This window comes from Solanum verrucosum, unplaced genomic scaffold, assembly GCF_900185275.1.
Source record: "Solanum verrucosum unplaced genomic scaffold, falcon-dt-bn FXZP01000093.1, whole genome shotgun sequence".
NCBI classification, from domain to species: Eukaryota; Viridiplantae; Streptophyta; class Magnoliopsida; order Solanales; family Solanaceae; genus Solanum; species Solanum verrucosum.
In genome coordinates this window covers 2,488,219-2,515,951 of record NW_026020065.1, presented here as the reverse complement: position 1 = coordinate 2,515,951, position 27,733 = coordinate 2,488,219, and the positions used below count along the sequence as shown (strand labels likewise).

General features: G+C 32.1%; 2 protein-coding genes across 2 annotated transcripts in view; one reads left to right on the top strand and one right to left on the bottom strand.

Moving 5' to 3' along the window:
- The window catches only part of LOC125823662 (uncharacterized), a 608,951-nt gene that overhangs the window by 33,944 nt on the left and 547,274 nt on the right, over window positions 1-27,733 (top strand). The window lies entirely within an intron of this gene.
- On the bottom strand, window positions 6,476-8,778 carry LOC125823612 (uncharacterized). The gene is made up of 6 exons (XM_049502956.1): window positions 8,709-8,778; window positions 8,391-8,504; window positions 7,919-8,033; window positions 7,438-7,552; window positions 6,998-7,152; window positions 6,476-6,848 (listed from the first exon to the last, which is right to left on the bottom strand). The coding sequence occupies exons 1-6, from the start codon at window positions 8,776-8,778 to the stop codon at window positions 6,476-6,478; spliced, it is 942 nt and encodes a 313-aa protein (XP_049358913.1).

Here is a 27,733-nt window from a genome sequence, read left to right as displayed (position 1 = left end):
TAGTCCACTGCACCTAATATATACTTCTACCTATAAAAACTCACGAATGGGCCCATGAAATTGATTCCCCACACATCAAACAATTCCACCTCCAGAATATGTGTCATAGGTAACTCATGGCGCCGAGAGATGGCTCCTTGCCGCTGGCACACATAACAACTCATTACTATGTCCACTGCATCTTGATGAATTGTGGGCTAGTAATACCCACACTGAAATATCTTGTGGGCTGTTCGAGCACCTCCATGATGACCACCAACTGGAGATGAGTGACAGGCCTTCAGAATGTGCAACATTTCAGCTTTCGAAATACATCGCCTAATTATGTTGTCAGCACACACCCTGTACAGATACGGTTCATCCCAAAAGTACTTGCCCACATCATGCGGGAATTTTTTCCTTTGCTGATATGTCAGATCCTCAGGCATCAAATCACTAACCTAAAATTTATCATAATCAGCGAACCAATGAATAAGATCAAGAGTTGCAGCTAATACCTACTCATCTGGGAATGTATCATCTATTTCAAGCTCAAGCTCTTCCTTCTTTGCAGCCTTCAACCTAGACATGTGATCAACTACCTGGTTCTCACAACCTCTCCGGTCCTTCAGTTCAAAGTCAAACTCTTGGAGAAGTAGCACCCATCGGATCAGCCTAGGCTTGGCATCTTTCTTTGCCATGAGGTATCTCAGGGCAACATGGTCTATATGAACTATCACTTTAGTGCCCAACATATAAACTCCGAATTTCTCAAAAGCATACACCACAACCAATAGTTACTGCTCAGTGACTGTGTAGTTTCGTTGTGCCCCTTTTAGCGACTTACTAGCATAGTAAATCAGATGGAACATCTTGTTGCACTTATTCCCCAATACAACTCCTAATGTAATCCCATTAACAGTGCACATTACCTCAAATGGCTCCGTCCAGTTTGGGCCAATGATCACTGGTGCTGAAATCAGCTTTTCCTTTAGGCACTCAAAAGCTTTGAGACATGCCTTATCAAAGACAAATTTTATCTCCTTCTCCAAAAGCTTACACATGGGGTGTGCAATTTTGGAGAAGTCTTTGATGAAACACCTATAGAACCCGACATGGCCTAGAAAGCTTCTAACACCCTTCACACAGATTGACGGAGGTAACTTTTCAATCACCTCAATCTTGGCCTTATCAACCTCTATCCCCTTCTGCGATACTTTGTGTCCTAGGACTAAGGCTGGGCACCGAACCGGGTTGTACCAGTACCGGTACCATTCCAGTTCGTTCCGATCCGATAGTCTTAGCGATAAAACGGGACACCGTGAACTTGTACACGTGATGGAACGGTATCACGATTTGATACCGGTGTACCGGTACCGATACTGATTTATCCTGGTTTATTCCGATTCCATTCCGGTCCGATCCGATTTTGATTAATTATTTTTTATTAATTAATTTATACTTTATATTATAATTTATATATAAAAAAAATAAAAAATATATGTCTTCATAATGCCCCAGGCGGCAGCTTTTCAGCAAAGGCTGAAAAGCCTGCTGCCCCTGCCCCCTGCCCCCTGCCGACCTGTCCTATCCGGCCAGCCCCAGTCCCCAGTCCCCACTGGCCAATGCTGATTGCCCCAGCCCGCAATGGAAATATTTTCAACGTCTCCAGACTCCAATTCATATTCCATTCCAACGACTATATTTTCCAATTCCAACACATAATCACAATTTCTAAAAACTATATATACTCTCTTTATATTTTTAATTACAATTTACGTATTTAACAATTAACAATCATCAATTTCTCTCTATTTTCAATCTTTCTCAAAGTTTAATACTTTCAATAATCAAGTTCCAAATTTCAATCATATTATTTTTGTAATTGTGAAGATTTCAATAAGCATTTGGTGAATTTTAGAGTAGAAATCTTCTTCAAACTTCAAGTTTCGACATCAATTTTTCAATTATCAGTTATAATCATTAGTTCTTTACACAAACGTTTGGTAATTTCGTTCCACTATCTAATCTTATATTAATTTTTTGTATTTATTATTTGTAAGTTGTTCTTGTTATATTTTATTTTTTCTTGTTAAATTTCGTATTTCATAATTTATAATTTATAATTTTATATCATGGAGTCTTCTAAAAAAAGTGGAGGTAAAAAAGGTATTGTACACGGAGTAAAAAATATGTTTACAAAAAATAAGAACGGTTCTAGTTCTTCTAAATCTAATTTTCCTCTTTTTAGAATGAATACTGATGAATTTACTCATGTGAATGAAACTAGTTTTTTCTTGTCCCGGTCCTATCGAAATTAATTCGAATACTCCTATAATTTCTGAAGAGGTTTATGAAAGACATTATGGTAATTATCAAGAAAATGAAGAAGTAGAAATTGATGAAGAAGATTTAGATGATACACCAACTAGTCCCGACCTCAATAGTACTGAAGTTCCACCTCAGGAGGACAATCCTCCGGTTGGAACTAGTCGTCCCCCTATTGTTTCAACTAGAGGTAAGACCTAGGTACAACGTACTTTAAAATCAAATGTGTGGAAATTTTATTTTTTGTATGAAGAAAAACTTTTAGTATATGTAATATTTGTAAACAACATTTTAAATATAAATCTAGTGGGAGTGGAGGTTTAACGGGGGGATTAAAAAAGCATTTGATGCAAAAACATAGTCAAGAGTGGTTTTCATATTTTTCTTCTCTTAGTGTTTGTGAAGATTCTAGCATTGGAGCATCGGCTAGAGGGTCAAATATGGTTCAAGGTGAATTAAATAATTCAAACCGAAGTGGTCCTCTTGCTCATCGAACCTATAATAAGGATCATGATCGTGAAAATTTTGCAAAAATGGTTGTTGTTTGTGGTTTACCTTTTAGTTTTAGAGAATATTCAGGTTTTATTGCATATATTCGTGATACATATAATTCTAGTTTTAAAGGTTTATCAAGAAGCATGGTAAAAAGAGATATTTTTGAATTTCAAGAAAAACATGTCAATTTTTGCGTGCCTATTTTGAAATAATGGATTGTAGAGTTGTTGTTACCACTGATATAAGTTGTAGTCCTAATGGTTTTGATTATTTAACTGTTACTGCGCATTGGATTGATTATAATTTTAATTTACAAAAATGAATTATCGGTTATAAAATTTGTCAACAGAAAAAAACTGAAATGTATATTGCTACTATTGTGTTGGAAATTTTAGATTTTTTCGGTCTTTGTGATAAAGTCATTAGTATTACTTTAGATAATGCTTCTGCTAATTTAAATGCTATTAATATGCTAGCATCTAGAATTTGTCCTATTAGTAAATATGTTTTTCCTGTTAGATGTGTTGCGCATGTATTAAATTTGATTGTTAGTGACGGTGTGAAATTATTTGAAAATAGTTGTGATAAAGTTGATAATGCTTGTTTTTATATTTTCCATATGTAGTAGTAGTATAATTAATCAATTTAAAGAGCTTTGTAATGTATGTAAACTTCCGTTTAGAAAAGTTCCGAAACATGTAAAAACTAGATGGAATTTCTTTTATGATATGCTTGAAGCTGCTTATACATGTAGAGAACCTATTACTATGCAATTTAATAGTCATAATGCTTATCCTGAATTAAAACTTGATAGTGAATGAGATAAAGTAAATGAACTTAGAATATTTTTGAAATCATTTTATGATGCTACTAAAATTTTTTTTGGTATGTATTATCCTACTATTTCCAAAATTTTAATACATATATGTGAGATTTCATCTCTCTTTTCTAAATATAAAACAGATGAATTATTTACTAGTGCTATTGAAGTTATGATTACAAAAAAAATTTCCTATCCCTCAAATTTATTTAACTGCAATTCTTTTCAACCCTGAATATAAAGAATATGGTGCAAAAGTTTTAGTTAAATGCATTTATCAAATTTTAGATATTAAATCAGAAGAACAACCTGATTTTCTAACATATCAAAATAGTATAAAATTACTTGCTAAAGAAATGTATGATAAATATTGTTCCTTAGATAATGTTGAAAATCCTCAAATGTCTATGCCTCGAGTAGGTGCCCATGGTAGAGTGAAACATAAACTTGATCATAAATGTGAATTTGTTAAATATCTTGAACAGGGTTCAAATAATATTACAAACGAGAAAGGTATACCACAACTACTGAACTGGTGGAGGGCTCATGGAACTCAATTTCAAAAACTTAGTAGGATGGTGAAGGATGTGCTTGCAATTCAAGGATCATCAATAGCTTCAGATACAACTTTCAGCGTGACAAGATTTCAAATTGGAGACCACAGATAATTGTTAGCAGAAGACAATTTGTAGATATCGGTGCTTTTTAGAGATTGGTTAAATGTTGAGCGTAGAAATCAAGGACTTCCAAAGTTAGATAGTCAATATTAAGTTTTCACAGATTCAGCCATTGGATGTAGTAGTGACGATGACATGAAACTTCAAGATCATCAACGAGCTTTACCAAGACCAGTAGCTGATTACGGTCAATCTATAGCTGAGTTAGAGAAAGGATTTATGGGACTATACAACTATTAGTATTACATTCGAGGCTTAGTTGAAACAGAACCCGCCCTAGAAGGTGGCTGCGTAAATTATGCACTCTACTAATAGTTGTAAATTATAATTGTAATTTGTAATACAAATTTATATAGATTGGATTGATATTTTTTAAATTTGTCATTTGTGTCATTGTTTTATCCTTATTTTTATTTATTTTTTTAAAATTACAAACTTAAGTTATTTAAATTACAAGTTATTATAAGTTATAACATATTAATAAGTAATAACTTATAAACTTCAAAAGATTCAAATCTTGAAATTTGAAAACTAAGCTAAAAAACTTTTTTTAAAAACTTTATTAAACCTAACTTGTAAGTTTATTAGGTAAATTTTTTTTTAAAAATCTCTAAAATAAACTTAAGTAAAATTACATTATAAATTTCAAAACTATTAATTTATAGTTTAAACTTAGAAAAATAAAAAAAACATTCATATTTTCATAATTCAAAAAATCTAAATAACTAATATTTTTTTTATCATTTTTTGAAATAGTTAGATGTGTCGTTCCGTTTATCCCATTCCATTCTGATCCGTTTCGATTCCATCCCAATATATAGTGGGACGGGACGGAACCGAGTATCCGTCTCGGTAATTCTGGTTTGGTTCATCTCGATACCGATCAACAAACCGGTCAAACCGTCCCGTTTCGATTCGGTACCAGTTCGTTCCGATCTAGTGGTTCTGTTCTGGTCAATTGCGCAGCCTTACCCAGGACTATGCCCTCTTTTACCATCAAATGAAACTTCTCCCAATTCAGCACTAGATTGGCCTCCTCACTTCTTTGTAAAGCCCTGTTAAGATTCAGCAAACAGTCATCAAAAGTATCACTTATACTACAGAGAAATCGTCAATAAATACCTCTAGAGTGTCCTCAACCATGTTCGAGAAGATGGACATCATACACCTTTGGAATGTTGTTGGTACATTACATAGTCCAAATGACATGCGTTTAAACGCAAAAGTGTCATAAGGATATATGAAAGTGGTCTTTTCCTGATCTTCAGGAGCAATAGATATCTGGTTGTAGACAAAATATCCATCTAAGAAGCAGTACCACCCTTTACCTGCCAACCTATCAAGCATCTGATCCATGAAAAACATGGGGTAATAATCCCTCAAAGTCCACTTGTTCAGCTTCCTGTAGTCCATACACACTCGCCATCTAGTGACTGGTCTTTGCGGGACTAACTCATTTTTGGCATTTGCCACCACAGTCATACCGCCCTTATTAGGCACACATTGCACTGGACTGACCTAGTGACTGTCAGAAATGGGATAGACCACCCCAGCATATAACCACTTGATTATTTCTTTCTTAATCACCTCTTGCATAAGTGGGTTTAGCCTCTGCTGGTGTTCAATGCTTGGGCTGCAGTCCTCCTCAAACTGAATCTTGTGGGTGCATATACTCGGAGGTATTCCAATTATATCAGCAATGGTCCTCCCAATGGCTCTTTTGTACCTTCTCAACACCTTGATCACCTCCTGCACCTGCTCTTCATTTAAATCTGCAGCCAAGATCACAGGTAAAGTGTTGTTAGTACCCAAAAATACATACCTGAGGTGACTGGGTAACTGTTTCAGTTCCAGCACCGGTGGCTCCTCAATGAATGGTTTTGTTGGAGGACTTGACCTATTTTTCAAGTCCAGGTCTAATTTCTTTCGAGCATACGAATGTGCTCCCATACCGTGCAAATCATTAACGGTCTCTTGTAGTCAGACCAGAAATCAGCATCAAAGTTCATCAACACTGCTGCTAACTTTTGAACAACCATCATCTCTTCTATGGGTACCCTCATGTCTTCATCAACAACCACCCGATGGCATATACCATATTTATATCATTGGGTTGCTTCATTGACCTGCAAATATTGAACTTTACCTCATCCTTGTTGAGTCTGAACTTCAGCTCTCATCTCTCAACATCAACCAAGGCTTTTTTTATTGCTAAGAATGGTCTCCCCAAGATGATGGGAACCTCGAAGTCCTCTTCGCAATCCAAGATCACGAAATTAGCTGCAAAGATGAAGGTGTCCACCTTTACAAGTACATCACATAGGACTCCCACAAGTCTCTTTACTGACCTATCAACCATCATCAACCTCATTGCTGTAGGTTTTAGTACTCCCAATCCCAACTTCTTGTAAATGGCTAATGGCATCAAGTTGATGCTAGCTCCTAGATCACATAAAGCTTTTGCAAAGCTAATTGACCCAATGGTGCATGGGATCGTGAATGCACCTGGATCTTCCTTCTTCTGAACCAGAAATCTGGTAGCAATGGAGCTGCAATGATGAACATCGTTAGAAAAATCAAAACTTACAGCTCTTTTCTTGGTAACCAAGTCTTTTATGAACTTGGCATATCCTGGCATCTGCTTCAGGGCTTCCACCAGTGGTATGTTTACTAAAGTTGTTTCAACATGGTGATAAACTTTGTAAACTTCCCATCTTTAGCTTTCTTTTTGAGCCTTTGAGGGAAAAGATGAGGTGGTCTGGGGATCTGCTGTAAAGGCAGGTTTTCCTCGACCTCCTTCTCTTTTCTTCTCGCAGGTTGTGCTTTAGGCTGAGCATCTTCCAAGTCATCTACCTATATAGTATCATCATCATCTCTGCCAGCTTGCTCCAAGACTTGTTCATTTTTGGTACCTGCAGAAATAGGGTTAGTAAGAACTTTACCACTCCTAGTGGTGATGACCATACAATGTCCGCCCTTCTTAGGATTTTGAATGGTGTCACTTGGTAGTAACCCATTCTTCCTTTGATTCAGTGAGGCTGAGAGTTTCCCCAACTACTGCTCAATTTGTTTAATGGAGGTGGTGTAAGAATCCACTAACTGACTCATGCTTGAGAAATCACCTCCCATTACTTTTACCCCTGCATCAGTTGATTCAACCTTCTGGAGTACTTTAGCCATCATATCTTCCAGCTTAGATTCGCTGGAACTACCACTTGCCCGGTCTTTATTGTCTGGGGGAACATAAACACCACTGCAATCATTCATATACCCATCTCTATTCTGTCAGTTTCCCTGACCAAACTGACCATCGCTAGCATAGTTTCAACCATCATACTGACCATCCCTAGCATAGTTTTGACCTGCATTTCCGAAATTGTAACCTTGATTTCCAGAGTTCTAATTTCAAAAACCTCATTGGTTCCCCAAGTAGTTAGCTTCCTCATCAAGGTCAATATCCTGATCATCATACCTGTTTTGTTGTCCCACAACATTTACCTTTTCAGACTTGGCAACAATATGCTTTGTGAGCAAATCTATTTGTGTCCGCATATATGTCATGTCTTGGTCTATTTTTTCTTCTCTCTTCCTTTGTTCATCTGAAAGCCCAAATGTTTACCCCAGCTCTCCTACCTTCGCATCTCTTGTGTACCATGCCCTGTTATTCTTTGATACCTCATCCAACAGCTGCATGCTCTCCGAAAATGACTTCCTCATAAATGAGCCTCCACAAACTGCATCAACAACATGTTTACTAACATAATTCAGAGACCTATAAAAATCCTATTTCAGATGTCTTTCGGTAAGATCATGGTTGGAGCATTTCTTCAGCTTTTGGCTGAACCTCCACCAAGTATCATGCATTGCCTCTCCTGGTAGCTGCTTGTGTGTACAAATCTCATCCTTCATCTGTAGTTCTTTTGATTCTGGGAAGAATCATTCTAGGAAAGCTTCCTTCAACTCAGTGTAAGTTCAGATGGAGTCGTCTGGCATCTCATTCAACCAGTTAGTTGCCTCTCCAGTAAGAGACAATGGAAACAGCCTCAACCTCATTGATGTTTGGTTGACCCCAGGAATCTCTTATGACTTACAAATTGCCACAAAGTTCATCAGATATTGATTTACATCATCACCAGCTGCACCTCTAAACATACCATTCAGGTTCAACAATTGGAACATGGTGCTGGTGATTGTGAACTTAACACCTGGAGGTAGTACATGTAACACTATCGCGCCAGTGGCTCCAGCTCCATCCAATTAAGCATCATCTTCTTCATACATCATGTGCGGTGGATGCTGAGCTCTACCCCTTAGAGCTATTGGTTGGCGATGGGGAGGGATCAATCCATCCACTCCTCTATTCTCATCTACCATCCTAGGTTGGTTGTTACCGCCGTTCTATTGAATACCTCTTGCAACAGCTTCAGCTTCTAGTCCCAACGTTTGTCTTTGTGCCTCAAGTTCTTGTGCATTCACCATTTTTCGAAGAGTCTTTTGGAGTTCTGAATCATAAGGGATCAATGGAGCCCATTTACTCCTCGTACTTGGCATATACAGTAGCACTCACCTGAAAGAGACACAAACACAGAACAAAACGTAAAACTAGGAAATATAACTACAAATCGAATAAAAGCAAGTAAAACACTTCTGAATTGAAATTCCCCGGCAGCGGCGCCAAAATTTGATATGATCAAACTTACATTTTAAATAAGAAGTGTAAAAGGTCGATGTCAATTTACAGAACTCAACTAGAGTTGAGGTCGAAACCACAGAGAATTTCTTTACAGATAAGGTTTCACTGTCGCATTTATTCTCATGTTGTTATTATCTCCTAGACAAATAACAATGGAAAGTAAATTGGGTATTGTTGAATTGTTATAATTACCAAAACTTGCAGTCAAAATCCAAGCTCAAGACTAACAAACTATTTCGTTGTAATATTGATTCAATTAATTAAGAGAAACCAGGATTGTGTTCACCATAACATTAGTTCTAGTGTTCTCCCATAATTTAAGTGTCAAACAAATCAATGTTTAGAGAATCTTTGCGAGTTAAATTTATCTAACGCTTCTCAGCCTAATCAGATAATGATCACTCATGTTCTCTCGACCTTAGAGTGTTACTAACATTGAACCTCACTTGAAATGATATGGTGTTAAAGATCTTTTCTCTCGAACTCAAGCTTTAACTCTAATTTGTTAATTTAATTCAACATTTTCCTAACTGGTATTTTTCTCTCGAACAAATACCAGATGCAAGCTCATCTAATGCATGCACTCACTAGACTAAGATAATATTGAAATCTAAAAACTACTGGTTGTAAACACAGACTGCCTTTTACTCGTTTTACGAAATCACAACTAGAATATCATCATAGATCCCACAACCCCAGTCGTGGTATTTAGCCACTCATGCTTTCATATAAACAATCAGTAATTAAGGATGAAAACATATTGAGAAAGACTTATGAAAATAATTAGCAAATCAACAATCACTTTGATAATCTGATAGTCTGAATCCGAATGTTCAACTCATAACAATAATCAAAAATCCAAAAATCCAACGCTAAGAGTAATACTGTGTTCTTGGTCGTAAAATGTAAGATAATGAATATTGATCCAAAAATGACCTAAAGTAATTAAAAATAGAATGTTTAAAATGAGTCCTAATCAAACTAAGACTGAGGTGTCGGATGGCTCTACGGCCACGTCTACGATTCGTAGAGGGCTTCACGGGCCGTGAAGTCCTCCGTGATCTTTCCTTCAACTTTCCCAAAGATTAGGTCTTCAATGCCTTTACTAGAAAATGCACCACGAGAGCTACCACGATCCGTAGTGAGAACCACGGCTCGTGATGTCGCCTGTGGACTTCACTTGGGTTTCAACCTTCTGTCAACTCTTCGAAGTCCATCCACTGGTTCATCATCACAACGGGTACCACGGTCCGTAGTGACCTTCATGGCCCGTAAAGGTGCCCGTGACTTTAACTTTGCCCTATCTCTTAACAACATCTATTAACCTCTTCTCAAGTTCAGCATCACGATCACCACCACGGTCTGTGATGAGGGTTACGACACGTAAAACCCTCTGTGGTCTTCACTTGGTTATTTCTGCTCTTCATCTTCTCAAGGCCCAGCACTGCCTCACGTTCACGAGCTCAACCACAGACCGTAATGAAGTTCACGGTCCGTGAAGTTGACCGTGAACTTCACTTGGTCAGCATCAGTTCTTCTTTTTTTCCACTTTTCTATACAACCCAAATTCTGCCTACACACTTAACAAACCCATCAAATAATTCAATATTTCACTTATTTCCAATATTAGTTCATAGTTATTAAGCATCAAATGTGCCATGATTTTGCCGCACATCAAGCATTAAGGATCTTCTTGATCATCCATGAAGCCTGCATTGGAATAGGTGCAGTAAAGAAGTATTGAGTCTTTATGTAAAATGAATGGATCCATCTAATCCATTACTTGTCAGATTTGTGAGCAAGATCCCAACTGGTCTTGGCAATAACAACTTGGTTCCACAGTTTAATATTAATGAGATTCATGTCTCCAACTGATTTAGGTAGACAAATTTTGTCCCATGCTATCAATGCTCTCTTGTTAATGGTATTAGTTCTTGACCAAATGAAACTTCTACAATATGACTCAATAAGCTTAAGGACTTTTGCAGGAATGATGGAGAGTTGAGACCAGCAGGCCTGGATACCAAAGAGTACAGATTGAACCAATTGCATTCTTCCTGCATATGAGAGTCTCTTAGCAGTCCAAGAGGAGATTTTAGCAATAATTTTAGTAGTCAGTTTCTTAGTGGATAGAGGAACACCAAGATACTTGAAAGGGAATTCACCATATCCAAAACCACTCTGCTGAAGTATATTCAGTTTTACATGCTCAGGGACACCACCAAAATATATGGAGCTTTTATTCATGTTTTCCTGCAGTCCTGATGCTTGGGAAAAAATTTGGAAACACTGATAAATGATCTTTACAAATTTTTGATCCCTTCTAGTAAAAAGTAAAAGGTCATCTACAAAACATAAATGAGTTATATTCAATCTGTCACATTTAGGATGAAACTTGAACCCTTTAATTTCTCTAATTTCAGCAAGGTATCTACTTAGATATTCCATTAATATAGCAAATAAGTATGAAGAGATAGGGTCTCCTTGTCTAAGCCCTCTTGCAACATTAAAAGGGGGTGTGGTATCTCCATTTATCGTGATTATATAATTCACAGTATGCACACACTCCGGGATCCATTAGATGAATTTCTGAGGAAAACATAGATTCTCCAGCACTTGTTCTTAAAAAGACCACTCCACAGAATCATAAGCCTTTTGTAGGTCAATTTTTAACGTACATCTTAGAGAAATGTGTTGCCTAGAGTATGTTTTAACCAGCTTAGTGGCAAGGATGGTGTTATCAGCAATATTTCTCCTTGGGATGAATCCTGATTGAGCTTCACTGATAATATGTGCCATAATTTTCTGCATCCTAGCAGCTAGTACTTTGGCAATGATTTTGTAAAGGGTAGTGCAGCAAGCTATGGGTCTATACTCTTTTATATTCACAAGGCTGGAATTTTAAGGGACCAATGTGATCACAGTGCAATTAACTGGTCTATAAAGTTTTCCAGACTGAAAAAACTCTTTGATAGCCCTGAGCATGTCATATCTAGTGATACTTCAAGTCTTCTTATAAAAATAAGCAGTATATTCATCTACTCCAGTTGCTTTATCATCTCCAATAGAATTTAGTGCATTCCAAATTTCCTCATCTGTTTTTATTAATTCATGTATTATCACTGTTTAAGATACAATTGTCCCTCAAAAAAAAATTCATATTTTTTTCATCGTATTTTATGAAGGATATTTTTATAAACAAATAATTTTTTAAAAATTATATAATATATGTTATTTTAACACACCAACAATACATAAGAAATAACTTCAACATAATTTTATACAAAATTATTGACGTACACTCTACTAAATGACCCCTTAATTGTATGGCTTTGATTTGGGAAAGGAACCATTCCAAATTGTATTATTGCTACAATGGTTGATTGGTAAATTGTCTTGTCTAAATCACACTTGGAATCATATTGTTGCAAGAAAGTGAACTCCATCACTTACAAACTAATCTCATCATGGCAAAATAAAATAATATATAAATAAATATTATAAATTCAATAATGGTTAAAGGCGCTTCTCATTCGTTAAGTGTAAGTAATATGTCATGTTATATGAAAGATGCTTTCTTTCATGAATAGGGGTGTGCAAAAACCGATTTAACCAATAAACCGAATCGAAAAAAACACTATTGGTTTATTGATATTGGGTTATTGGGCTAACGGTTTTTAAACGGTTTTGCAAATTTTTTTATTGGGTTATTGGTTCGGTTTCTGGTTTTATAATTTTTGTTAATGGTTAAACCGATAACCCAATAAGACTATACTAAATTTACTAGTCTTATTGTTAATGGTTAAACGTTTGTTACTTTCACACTTTTTGTTAATGGTTAAACAATTGTTACTTTCACACTTTTTCCTTTGAATGTGTCTAGTGTCTAAACTTGCAAGAAAAATGATTGTTACTTTTATGATTATTACTTTCATGCCAAATGCTGGAAAAATCATATGGTTTATTTGAAAATTTTCTTATTGTGTATATAATATATATAAGTATTTTCTTATTGGTTAAACCGAAAACCGAACCGTTAAGTACCATAAACCGATTAACCAAAAACCGATAAGAAATATGTTATTGGTTTGGTTATCAGTTTGAAGTATTTACAAACCGAAAACCGATAAACCGAACCAATAACACCTAAAACCGAACCGAACCGACCGATGCGCACCCCTATTCATGAACCTATTTTTGTCTTGGTTATTGTTATTGAATAAACTTTGGTGATTTTATTGATATAATGGGTAAATAAATAAAAAATAGTTATCATACATGAAATTAAGCCTACATAATTTATTTTTCTTTTCCTCCAATTCTTTTAGGTTTGCTGCATTATTATTCAAATTAAATATAATTGTGGTGATTTCTTGGAGCATCTAGAGGAGTCCACTCTCTTGGAGGAATTTTCTAAAAATGAGTTCTACCTTGCCTAAAAGCATCCACTATTTTTCTTAAATCAAAGGCAAAACAAACTATTATACGTTTTTGCTTCTTTAAGAAAACTTTTTTTTTGTGGAAAACTTACATATTGGTTACTGAAAAAACAAATAATCAGAATCTCTTAGTCAGCTCTTAAAGATTTTAAATGAGAAAAACAGAAAGAATTGAAGAAGTAATTTTATTCCATAAAAATAGGTTTTTTCAGCATTTTCTTTTTATTCCATTTGTCTAGCGGCCAAGAAAATTCCAATTTTCTAATCCTTCAAAACTGTGGATGAACCCAAGGTTTTAGTGTTCAAACTAGAATTTGACAAATAAAAAATAGAAAAATCACTAAGTTCATGTGAGACTTTAATTTAACCTAAATTATTCTAAATAACATTTTAAGGTTTATTCTAGACACTTGTAATAATAACTCTGGCAAACTGATAAATAGTAGTACTATGTTTTGTTGATATTGTTATTTATCATTTATAAGTGTGACGTAGAATCTAATTTTAGCTAGCGTTTAGCCATATATTTCCAAATATTTTTGGCAAATATTATTTGGATAAAAATTTGGATGAAATTTCAACATGTGTTACCCACAAGTTTTAAAAACTATCAAAACTAACCATATGTTTTTATTACATAGCACATGACTTTGTTACCCTAAGGGAATTGTTATCATTTTCATCAACAACCATATCATCACTTTCATATTTACTGAATATTCCATCACTACTTGATGTTCACGTAAAAAATTATGTAAAACAACGCAAATAATTACTATAGAGGGTGTTCTTGTAAAAGATAAAAGTTTGCTGTAGAATTTGAATTATTAAAAGTTCCCAAATAATGAGATTTAGTCCAAATACTAGTTTTTTCTAATATTTGGGAATTTGGGTTATTTGTCAAAAATATTTGCCAAATAATGGCAAATTATATGGATAAACACTATTTGCCAAATTTCTTCCCAAAATTTTTTTGGGAAATTTATGGCCAAACGGGCCCTTAGTATCAATCTTATTCATGAGAAAACACAATTGCAAGTTATATTATTTGTTAATTACAAGTTACCATAGATTTAGGATGCAGGTAAAATATTCTTTAAATTAAAGATTCAATTATATGGATTTGGATTTATTTGCCGCAAGCCACACGACAAGTGAAGATACAGTGCCTCAACTTTTTCTTTAATTATTTGGCTAATTCAACTTGGGTCATTTGATTAATTGATGATGATAAAGTATTAAGTTATGGTGAAAGTTGATAGCGACTTTTTGATACCACAACTTAAGATAAGAAGTTTCACTTTACAAAATACAAAAAAGAAATTGCGTATATAAGTAAATAATATTGCCATGACCCCATTTTAAATTATAAGTTGTGCGAGTCTAGGCCTAGGACATTCATTATTTCTTTTATTTGATCACTTTATTTTTAACAAGTGCACGCACATCTTCTTCTTTTCCTTTCATTTTTAACTTATGCTTTCTTTTGGTTTCCTAGGCCTAACACAATTTTTATATATAGTCGTTTTGAAAGAACTACCAAATCGTTCAAATAATAAATACATCTATATATATAGAGTCAAATTTAGAGTATGATATTAAAATAGACACTTTTTAAACTTTAAGCATCAAAAGAGACCCTCTCTAAAAACACACACTAAAACGGACAGTTCGCCCATTTATGGGGAATTATAACTACCATCTTTTACGTTGTAGTCTCCTTTAACTCCAAATTCATCCAAACCAATATTATACAAATCTTAAAAGTATATGCCCACAAATGGGCAAACTATAATTCTTTTTGTTAACTCCACTCACATGAATCTATATCTCTTTCTTCAACAAAAAATATGAGTTATTCACTCCACATTTTTTCATTCATCTTTTACTTTTTCATACTTAATATTTTGATTTTTGAAATTTGATAGTCATGTCTCAACAATCCGGAAAGTTTGTATATTTAGTTGAACTAGATGTTTGTAACTGTAACGAGTATTATAAAATGTAAACATCGAGGACTCCAAGAAATTCTGATCTTAAGTTTTGGAGTTGTGCACATTCAAAGGTAAAAAAAATTAAGCTGTCCACTTCAATCTCGTAATTTGAAATAACTAGGAAGAGGCTAAGAATTTGAAGTAGTCATTTTTGGTAAGAATGAAAATTTAGAAATTTTGTTAAGTTAGGAAAAAGTGAGTTTTTGGTCAACTTCAAAAGAACATAACTTCTAGCTCAGGATGAATTAGGAGCACTTCTAGTTATGGTAGGAAATCTCTTGGAATTATCCTTCCAAAGCCGTTGAGTTTGCGTGATTCCGAGTTCATATGAGTAAGATATGTCCTTTAGAAGTTGGGTTGTTGGAATAAGGAAAGTTCAATCCGGATTTTTAAAGGGTAGTTTGGTCTTTTCCTTGCCCAATTATTTTATTTTGTTTTTTGATAATTAAGTTAGGGTCTAAACAGAATTAGATCAGTTTGAGCTTTTACAAAAATACGCTAGCGCTTGGAGAAAGGAGAAGAACGTTCAAGATTCGTCGAGATTAGCTTGTGGATTTCGTCGGGGGTTATCCCTACAAGGTATGTGAGATCACATAGCGTTGGGTTAGTTCACCCATGCGCCAATCATGATTTATATCAGCGAATTTAAGTTCTTGAAAGCTTAGAAATTGAGTTCTTGATGGGTTTTTTGAAGTTCTATTAAATTCTTGATTCGTTGAAATCATTGAGGAGTTGTTTGATTCGAATCCGTGATTTTAGGTTTTATTTTGAGTACAATCTGATGTACTTTGAGCATACAATCAATTCTAAGTGTTTGGGGAAAGAACCCATGGAGTTTAGAGGGTTTAGAGCTGGAAAACAAAGAAGAAATTTCGTCGGTCGAAATTTGGCAGTGCCTCCGCGTCGCGGAGCTAGTCCCCAGATTTGGGAAAAGTCGTTTCGCATCGCGGAGTGGTCACAGACCGTTCTGGCTCAAAATTTATTTTCAAAATCAAAATTTAAATGCTTCTCCGCGTCGCGTACCCACCCTCAGATATTGATTTTTGGTTTTTTCTCATGTTTAACTATCTAAAATCATTCCTAAACATCATGAGATCTTTCCTATCACAAATCACGATCATTGAATCCATAAATTCAATTCAAGGAAAATTAAGAGTCAAGTCAAGAGAAGTCAAGAGTCAAGTTAAGAGAAGTTAATAAAGTTTTCCAAAAGTCTTTTGCAAACGTTTTAACTTTGTTTTAAGACTTAAGTTTTGAGTTCAGTAAAGAGTAAAGTTGAAGTTCATTTCTTCAAAAGTATATGGAGGCTATGTATTCCCAAAGGGTTTAAAATGTTTTTGCATTTAAAAAAGAAAGAAACCTCGATTTTCAAGGAGCCTCGGGCTAGTTTTCAGAAAAGAGTAATCGCTTTCTAAATGAAGCAAGAGAGGAAACTTTGATTTCCAAGATAACCTTTGAGCTAAGTTTTGGAGCACTAAACTCAAATCACAAAAAGAAGTATGTTTTTAAACATAAGAGCTAATATAATATTTTGGGAGTAGTATTGAGCACCAATATGAGGGAGAGTTCAGATAACTCACAGCCCCCCATAAACCATGTAGCCACCATGGGTAGAAAATGGTCATATTCCTTTAGTGCTTTATAGCATAGACTAGTGGATCCATTTAGTGAGTTAGGTTCTATACCCCTGGCAAGGTATAAGAAGGTCCTTGGCAGCGTGAGGTAAAACGTTGTCATCACTATAACTCTTAAGTGATGGTTGTCGGTTAGAGAAACTCCCACATCAGTATTTTGTATTTTTATATACAAACAGAGTTCATATTGTATCTTTGCATACATACAGAGTTATTATTGTATTTCTAAATACACAGAGTTGACATCATATTTTAAACAACTTTTCCTTATATTGCACTTGTTTTTAAACTGTTTTATATTGAAATGAGTTCAATTATGTTGAGTTGAGTTGAGAAGAGCCAAGGTAAGTATTTCTTTCAAAATCTTTTCAAGCCTATGTTATTAGCATTCCAACTCGCATACTCGTACATTCAATGTACTGATGCCAGTTGGCCTGCATCTTATTATGATGCAGATACAGGTAACCAAGATCAGCATCCAGTGCCTCGTTGATTAGGTTGAGCACTCAGAGTCAGTTGGTGAGCCTCCTAGCTTTCCGGAGGATCCTTTTATTGCTTTTAGTATTTTTGTTCATTAGGATGTCGTGGATCTTGTCCCGGAGTCCATCTCAGTTGTTTAGAGACTTTATAGACAGAGTCAGCGATGTTAGTTCATGAGTCTTTTCTTTTCCTTTTCAGTTAAGTTGAGACTTGAGTTGCCACTTGGGCAGTGAATGTTATTATAATACATTCTAAGTTATATTTTGAGCATTCCAGTTTACTTGTTTTAAAAGTATTTATCTTGAGTAAAGTCTTCCACTGAGTAAGTAAGTCAGGCCAAGGGTTTGCTTAGGGCCAGCAATGGTTCTCGAGTGGCGGCCACATCCAGGATGTAGGCTCGGGGCATGACAAAATATTTGGATATTCACTTGATTTCTTGTTTTGTTATTTTAGAAAAATTATGGATGGATTATTTTTGGTGGACAGAAAACATGCTCATAAATGAAACTAACACCATTCTTTTACAGGTGAAGAGACCCTCTTTCAACAGTGATACAATGACTTCACACATCAATATGTAATTTGTAGAAGAAAGATAATCTTCTAAGGAAATTGCTAAGAGAATTAGAAGAAAAACAAAATGAGCATGTTTGAGAACTTATGAGTCAACAGTGCTAGGTGTAGAAATGAAATGGATATTGCTCCAGATCGTATGACACAACAATATAGTTTATGTTGGGAAAATGGTCATAAGAGGAATTGTTGTCCCCATTGACCTTAGTAGTTTTTTAGTATTGTTGTAAGCAAATAAATAAAAATTCTCTAGTTTTTTATGCTTTTATTATTGAAAAAAGTCATGATTTAATGAATCAAAAAGGTTTTACAATACACTTAAAATTGAGAAATATATATATATATATATATATATATATATATATATATATATATATATATATATATAATTTGTATTATTATTCTTTGATAATTAAAACAAATAAAAATAACGATATAATTTTGTTTCAAGTTGTTTGTTGAAACACTAATATTAATTGCTTTTCAATTTTATCATTACGATTTTATATATTTATCTTTCATTTGATTAGTTACTATTGACATGCATTTTTGTTAATTTTCATATTTTAACTTGCACAATTTTTTTTAAAAAAATAAAAGACTTTTTTAAAAAGATTACATACAGTCGTACATAACAAGTATGATTTTTTTAACAAAAAATCATATTGAGGAATGATATTAATTATAAAAGGTCTAAATTCAGTAGTTTCTCATTTAAATAAGCATCCATTCTTTTAAAAAATGAGGAGGACAGATTATTTATGTTTTATTTGATGATCAACGGCAAATATAAAATTAAGCAGAAAATTAAGTTAGTATTTTTTTTTCAAAATAAAAAAACATGTTCTTTTCACCCTCAACAAAATAATAAGAGAATTGTATCTTAAAAATGGAAACAATTATATATGATAAACATTTTAAATTTTGATCTAAGTATTGATCATATTTCTTCTTTTTTAGTATGTGCTAATTTATAAGAAATTTTTATCTTAAAAATAGTTATTATGATCGCGCGAAGCACGAACATGTTAACTAGTTAAATATAATTGTGGTGATTTCTTGGAGCATCTAGAGGAGTCCACTCTCTTGGAGGAATTTTCTAAAAATGAGTTCAACCTTGCCTAAAAGCATCCACTATTTTTCTTAAATCAAAGGCAAAACAAACTATTATACGTTTTTGCTTCTTTAAGAAAACTTTTTTCTTGTGGAAAACTTACATATCGGTTATTAGGGGTGTACATGACCGGGTTGGTTCGGGTTTTTAAAATATCAAATCAAATTATTTGTGTAAAAAAATTTAATTTATAAACCAAATCAAACTAATAAAATTTGGATTTTTTCGGGTTTTTCAACCTCGGGTTGGTTCGGGTTTTTCAAATACCAAACCAAACCATTTTGTTGAATTTTTATTAAATCTATAAATCAAACCAAACTAATAAACCTCGGATTTTTTTAGATTTTTGATTTTTTTCGATAAAGTTTGCATACAAACATATAATTAACTTGTGCTTCAAATATTTCTTTAGTCCAACCAAAATACAATTATCTATGGTGTTTCTTAAGAAAATAACACAAAATATGAGATGAGTACTGATGACACTAAAATATTTAATAAAAAATAATAATAAAATCATCATATAAAATAAATATTGCAAAGTCATAATGAAAATGATCATAATTTAAAAGTACTAAATCATGCTAAAATAAGTTTAACAAGTATTAGTTACATTACTAAATAGTTAAGGAAAATTAAAATTAGATTATGCATTTTAATTGTCTAAACCAATGTAAAACTAAAGAACAAATATTTAATATTATTGTCATTTTTAGTGTTGAATTGATTTTCTTTTTGCATTAGTATTAATTTGATTTTGATTTAAGTTTTATTATAATTACCAACATCTATGAACTATAATCTTTATTGGACCATTCCGAATTCTAAGTTTTAAACTTGAGATAATATATTAAAAGATAAAAACTATGAAATAGTATAAGAAATATTTTAAAATTATATTAAATAAATATTTTTATGTATAAAATAAAATTTTAAAATTACATATATAATGTCGGGTTGGTTTCTCGGGTTGATTTTTTTAGTTAAAACCAAACCAATCCAAATATAGTCGGGTTTTTTTTCCAATACCAAACCAAGTCAAACCAAATCACTAGTCGGGTTTCTTTTTCGATTTAACTCAATTTGTGGTTTGATTCGGTTTTTGGTTAGATTTTGTACACCCCTATTGATTACTGAAAAAACAAATAATCAGTCTTTTTTTACTTTCTACCTAATAAAAAAAGTAATTATAATATTTTTCTTATTTTTTTAACTTACGGTTCATGAGAGTTTTATTACTAAAGAATATTTGAAATCTTTCTTGCCACTAACTTGCGGGGTTGAATCTATTATCAATAATCTCTTAGTCAGCTCTTAAAGATTTTAAATTAAAAAAATCAGAAAAAATTGAAGAAATAATTTTATTCCATAAAAATAGGTCTTTTTCAGCATTTTCTTTTTATTCCATTTGTCTAGCGGCCAAGAAAATTCCAATTTTCTAATCCTTCAAAACTGTGGATGAACCCAAGGTTTTAAGTGTTCAAACTAAAATTTGACAAATAAAAAATAGAAAAATCACTAATAAGTTCATGTGAGACTTTAATTTAACCTAAATTATTCCAAACTAATATTTTAAGGTTTATTCTAGACGCTTGTAATAATAACTCTGACAAACTGATAAATAGAGTAGTAACTATGTTTTGTCGATATTATATTGTTATTTATCATTTATAAGTGTGACGTAGAATCTAATCTTAGTATCAATCTTATTCATGAGAAAACATAATTACAAGTTATATTTTTTGTTAATTACACGATACCATAGATTTAGGATGCAGGTAAAATATTCTTTAAATTAAAGATTCAATTATATGGATGTGGATTTATTTGCCGCAAGCCACACGACAAGTGAAGATACAGTGCCTCAACTTTTTCTTTAATTATTTGGCTAATTCAACTTGGGTCATTTGATTAATTGATGATGATAAAGTATTAAGTTATGGTGAAAGTTGATAGCGACTTTTTGATACCACAACTTAAGATAAGAAGTTCCACTTTATAAAATACAAAAAAGATATTGCGTATATAAGTAAACAATATTGTCATGATCCCATTTTAAATTATAAGTTGTGCGAGTCTAGACTTAGGACATTCATTATCTCTTTTATTTGATCACTTTATTTTTAACAAGTGCACGCACATCTTCTTCTTTTCCTTTCATTTTTAACTTATGCTTTCTTTTGGTTTCCTAGGCCTAACACAATTTTTATATATAGTCGTTTTGAAAGAATTACCAAATCGTTCAAATAATATATACATCTATATATATAGAGTCACATTTAGAGTTCGACATTAAAATAGATTTTGTCCACTTCAAAATATTTGGATATTCACTTGATTTCTTGTTTTGTTATTTCAGAAAAATGATGGATAGATTATTTTTGGTGGACAGAAAACATGCTCATAAATGAAACTAACACCATTCTTTTACGGGTGAGGAAACCCTCTTTCGACGGTGATACAACGTCTTCACACATCACTATAAAATTTGTAGAAGAAAGATAATCTTCTAAGGAAATTGCTAAAAGAATTAGAAGAAAAACAAAATGAACATGTTTGAGAACTTATGAGTCAACAGTACTAGGCGTCGTAGAAATGAAATGGATATTGCTCTAGATCATATGACACAACAATGTAGTTTATGTTGGGAAAATGGTCATAAGAGGAATCGTTGTCCCCATCGATCTTAGTAGTTTTTTAGTATTGTTGTAAGCAAATAAATAAAAATTCTCTAGTTTTTATGCTTTTTTTATTGAAAAAAGTCATGATTTAATGAATCAAAAGGTTTTACAATACACTTAAAATTGAGAAAGATATATATATATATATATATATATATATATATATATATATATATATATATATATAGATGAGGAGTTAACAAAAAGAATTGTAGTTTGCCCATTTGTGGGCGAATTACCTTTAAAAATTATGTAACATTAATTTGGATAAATTTGGAGTTAACGGGAACTACGACGTTAAAAGATTGTAGTAGGAGTTCGCCTATAAATGAGCGAATTGTTCATTTTGGTGTGTTTAGGGAGGGTCCCTTTTGGTGTTTTAGTTCAAAAAGAGTTAGTTTTTGTGTCAGACACATCAAATTCATATCTCTCTATACTATCGTGTTACTATTTGTTTTGATATTTTTCAACTGTCATAACAAAATGTTATTATAAAATATGTAATGTAATATAAAATAATTTTATTTTATAAAAAATATGATTATTATCATAAAATATTATTAAAAAAAAATTATTGGAGAGAAGTCAGACGGTAATGCACTTTCTTTATTTGTGGTATATAGTATTTATTATTATTTAAAAAGAAAAGGCAGAACAAATAATGGAGTAGGAAAGTAAGCACAGAATCTGAGAGCATTGTTATGTACCGTAATACATTGTATTTCATTATTCACTTAATTAAATACAATTAAATAAAAAGTTGACAAAGACAGAGTATAAGATGAAAGTGCGATTCCATTATCTGAGATAGAATTTACCAATAAAAATCACTACTACTATTAAATAGCAATTAAATATAAAGTAGACAGAGATAGAGTAGATGAAAGTGCAATTTCATTACGTAAGATATAATTTATTTACCTATAAAATAAAATAAAAATTGTTTTGCAAGTTGGTGAGGGAGACGCCCATGGTTTTGGAGACGGCCCAAGGTTATTTTGAGTGCTCTCTCCTATTTGTCTTTTTTTTTTTAAAAAAATAATTAAAAGGATGGCCAAAGCCATTTTATATTCTCCAATCTTTTTGTAATAATCAATTTACACTATGTTCGGATGATTGTTACATATTGTTATCGCCGATAATAGTTGTTTCCTACTGATTTAATATAGAGATAAGAGACAATAAAATAATAGGAATAATTTTATCAAATTATCCTTATTAAATATAAGTCATCTAAACATTATAAAATGAATAGTATTTAATAGCAAGGATAAAATAGATACAAAATAGTAATTCATTAATTTTATAAACATGACAAGTGTCATTGGACATTCCAAAATAGTATAGTGGACAAGGAAAAATAGACAAAATGAGTATTATTTTATAGGGAGAATTGTGCATTATAGCAAACTATTAATTCAAAATAAATGTTATAGCTACAGTTTCATTTAATTCCAATTCGCAGCAAACATTTCACTTTTCTTGTCATTCGGATGTTCTTGCCATTCGCCTCTCTCCCATCTCTAGGAAATCTCGCTCTCCACTCTCCTCTCTTTTAGTCATCTCTCCCTCGCCTCCCTCCTCTCCTTGTCCAGTCTCTCTCTCGATTCTCTTATGTCAATCTCTCTCTCACTTTATACAAGCACAAATGTATATACATACAAATACATATATCTCCGTCATATACACTTATAATTATACAAATACAAATCTTTCCCTACCCAATTCTCTTTTGCCTTTCTCTCTCTCACTTTGTACAAATAGAATATATAATTTGTGTTTGTATAAAGCGAGAGAGAGATTTGATATACAAATACGAATGCTTTAACTCGATTCAGTTGTATACGAATTCAAATTTTATGCAGATATACAAGCACAATCAATGATACATATACATAGTAGTTATATATATACAATTATCTAACCACTATACATATACAATTCACATCTCTCCACTCTCTGCCCTCTCTCGCTCGCCTCTCTCTCCCAATTTCGCTCACCACTCTCAAATTTATATAAAGATTCCACATATACTTATGTATACAATTGACAAACCTAACACAGAGAACATATACATATACAAACACAATTTTCATAGACACAGACGTATTATCGCTCGATTTATACAAATCAGATGTTCCATAGCAAACATAATTTGGTTATGGAGTGCAAATAGCAAAATTGTAGCTATAGAGCGCTAATATGATTATTATATTTGTTATTCCTAAAATTTACTCTATTTTATAATGTATCATAATATATTCAGAGGCGTATCTAAAGGGGTCACTGGGTTCACGTGAACCCATGGTCCCCTCCCGAGATCATATATAGTAGTATTATATTTATTTTAAAATATTGAAATACAGATGTGTGAACCCACACTTGAAGTATCACATAATGCGATTATGACTGGGTGTACCTCTCTCCGCGAGGTTAGAAATTTGAATTTTATATTTATCTTGTTTTATTTTTCTTTCTAAAATTAGATTCCACACTTCTCTAAGTGATAATTGATGTGTGTGTGTATATATATATATACATAAGAATTAATTTTAGACCTATAATTTTAAAATTTTAACGATTTTCAGTAGTAAAATTCTAAATGTCGAATTGAACAAATTTATATCATAGATCAACATTTTTATAACAGTGCACCCAACATCCTGGATACGCCTCTGAATATATTGTATAGTGTTATATTTATTGTTTTATTTAATGAATTAAATGTTTGAATATATTATATTATTCTTTGTCCTTATATAATGTTATACATCATTTATTTGAAGGATAAATTTACAAGAAAAATAAAGTATGAGGTAGAGCTATCATAAGAAGTAGGATAGAGAAAAATAGGATTAATATTAAATAATAATAAAGACAAAGTGAAGAGAAAAAATTAAGAAAATGACACAATAACACTAGATCGATCGTTACACAAAATGAGACTTTTCATTTTTATCTAATGATGAATTTACACAATACAATAAAATTTTAATGACAATAAAAATAAATATTTTATTTAAATTAATAATGCAACACAATAGATAATAACCGTCCAAAAAATAAGAGACATGTACATTTATATTGATATCTGTATACATACAAAAAATAAAATTATATGTATTTATTCTCGTACTCTGAATCCCCAATTATTTTGAAATACAGGGGTACATGTTAGAGAATTTGTATTTATCTTTCATAGATTGTATAAGGTTTTTGAATGATTTTATATCGTCTATATGCATTGTCTTATAATTTTTGGTTTAGATATTCGTACTTTTTTACATCACACTCACATACCAAACTTTGATAAGTCTATTTTGCATAATTATTTTTCTCTTTTTATATTCTATCACTCTGAACGTCTTTGTCTACTATATGCATTACCTTATAATTTTTGGGTTAGATATTTGTACTCTTTCACATCACACTCACGTGCCAAACTTTGATAAGTCCCTTTTACATAATTAGTTTTCTCTTTTTTTTTTTTTTTTTTTTTTATGTTTTATCGCTCTGAAACTTCTTCTTTTTTAACTTAATTAATTCGTGGACCTTCTTTGGTGTTAGAATGTTATTTTTGTCCTTCATCAATTGTAAAATAAATAAAAATATAATAAAATTATCTTGAGCCACTGCATTCATTACCGTATAAATTTGATTTTCAAATTATTTCACAATACGTCCTATATTCTCTACCTTAATCCTCAAGTCTCAATTCTAGGCCTTGTCTAAATCTTATTGGCTTCTAGTATGAATTTAGGCATAGAAAATTACAATGATATGATTGAGACCGGGAAAACTAATAATGTTTATATTAAAATATATAAATAAAAAATGTTAGGCAATTGGCAGCCACAATATTTGTTTGTTTATTTTTTTTCATTGACAATTGGGATATGGATGTAGAAATATCCTCAAAATTCAATATGCTTTTTCTTGTGCAAAAGTGGTCCATAATGTCCATAATTGTGGGAAATGGGACCATGCTGAGATTTATCTTTCGATTTTGTAATATTCAAATTTTAATTCTCCATTAGTAGAAAAATAAATTGTCCCTATTCCTTATTTTAATTTCCTATTTCTTTTTAGTTTTTATCACTCTGATGATGATGTATGGTGCTGCAATTCTCAATAATCTAAATAAATTAAAAGAAAAATAAATTAATAGTTAGTATTTGTTTTTGCCATGACTGTTTTTTATTTTGCACCCAATAAAAGAAGTAAATATATAACCTGTTGGATTTTCTATTTTGGTGGTTGGGATGTGGACTTATCCGATTAGATTCGATTAGGAAAAAAATTGGTTAATAGATTAGAAAAATAAAAAAAAATCCGGAGAAGTTACTCATATTTTGTAACCTTTTTTTCTATCCTCTTTAAAAAAGAATAGATTGAACACGTTTTTTCTTTCAATTATCAGATTATTTTTACAATAACTTTAACAATATCAAACACACAATAACAGGATGTCTAGTTTGTGAGATATTTGACTTTTTTAATTTCCTAGTAAAGTTATTTTGACTTGAAGCAATTCTGCAACAAAGAAATTTGACTTCTATTTCTATGAGCAGGTACCCAATTTTTATTACGATTATTTTTAACAATTTAGAAAATTCTTGGACATGTAATGTCTAAATCTTTAGTAGCTTTCAACAACAACAAAAAATGAATACACATGATATTTCTAGATTATAGTCGGACATTTTTATATTTATCTAAAGAAAAGAAAAGGTATTTCCAGAAAGTTCTAAAAAAAATTCCTTTATGTCATTGTTTTTTGTCCTTTCCCAATAGAAAATAATGGAATATATAGCAAAATAGCTAACAATTTGCAAGAGATGCACCACTGATTTTAATGTCATTAATTTCTGATGTGATGGGTAGCTCCTTAAGACTGGGATATCAAGTATATTCTCTTTTTTTCCTCAAGAGTAATTCCTTAAATTATTTATTTTGGGAGGGAAAAATAAATAAAAAGGTAGCCTTCACGGACCCCAAAAAATAATAATGCAACAAATATAATTAATTAGGAACCACGAAAGAAATCATTGGCCATAGTTGAGGTCATCAATATAACAAATTCCATATTGTCCAAAAGTTCCACTTCAATCCTTCGTGGAACTCCAACTTTAAGTCAATAATAATAATAATAATAATTTTTAAAAAATAAAAAAAATTGTGTGTTTACATACTACGGATAACTAATGTGTCTTCGGGTGTTTTTTGGGGATCGGAGGGAAATAGTTTTTCAAAAATATCTTTTAATTGTTTATATTTAATTGATCAAAATATTTTGAAATTTTTGTTTAGAAAAATAATTTCATTAAAAATAAAAAAAGACTTATTTGATGAAAATTAGAAAAAAACAAGTTCTATATATAAATAACATTTCAAGTTTATTGTTGCTTCTACGTCCAGCCACCAAACCCCCACCCCTTTGACTATTCCACCCTTGAACCCCCACTCCCCATTCTCATAATTGCTTGCTAGACTTCATATATATACTTTTGAAATTTTTGCTACTTATCAAAAATTAAAAATAATTATTTTAAATTTTTTCTTATATATTTTTCAAGAAAATATTTTCCTTTGTTTACCAAACACTCTTTTATCTTCTTTTTTAAACACTCTTTGTCGTTTGTCTGTTTTTGGGATTCTTGTTTTGTGTTTGTTGATCTTTTAACATAAGCCAATTTGCTTAGTGAAAAACTTTATGTTTACGAATCATATTGCTTTGCTCAATTTTGAGCAATTATTACATAAACAAAAAGCCGAGGAAGAAAAAAGTATCTCCATTTGTTTCCAATTTATGTGGATGATGAAGTG

Coding starts and splice junctions, on each gene's coding strand:
- LOC125823612 (XM_049502956.1), bottom strand. CDS start 8,778: ATGGTGAATGCACAAGAACTTGAGGCACAAAGACAAACGTTGGGACTA. Junction 7,153..7,437: donor TTGAATCAACTGATGCAGGG/GTAAAAGTAATG, acceptor GATACTATATAG/GTAGATGACTTGGAAGATGC. Junction 6,849..6,997: donor AAAGATGGGAAGTTTACAAA/GTTTATCACCAT, acceptor TCATCATTGCAG/CTCCATTGCTACCAGATTTC.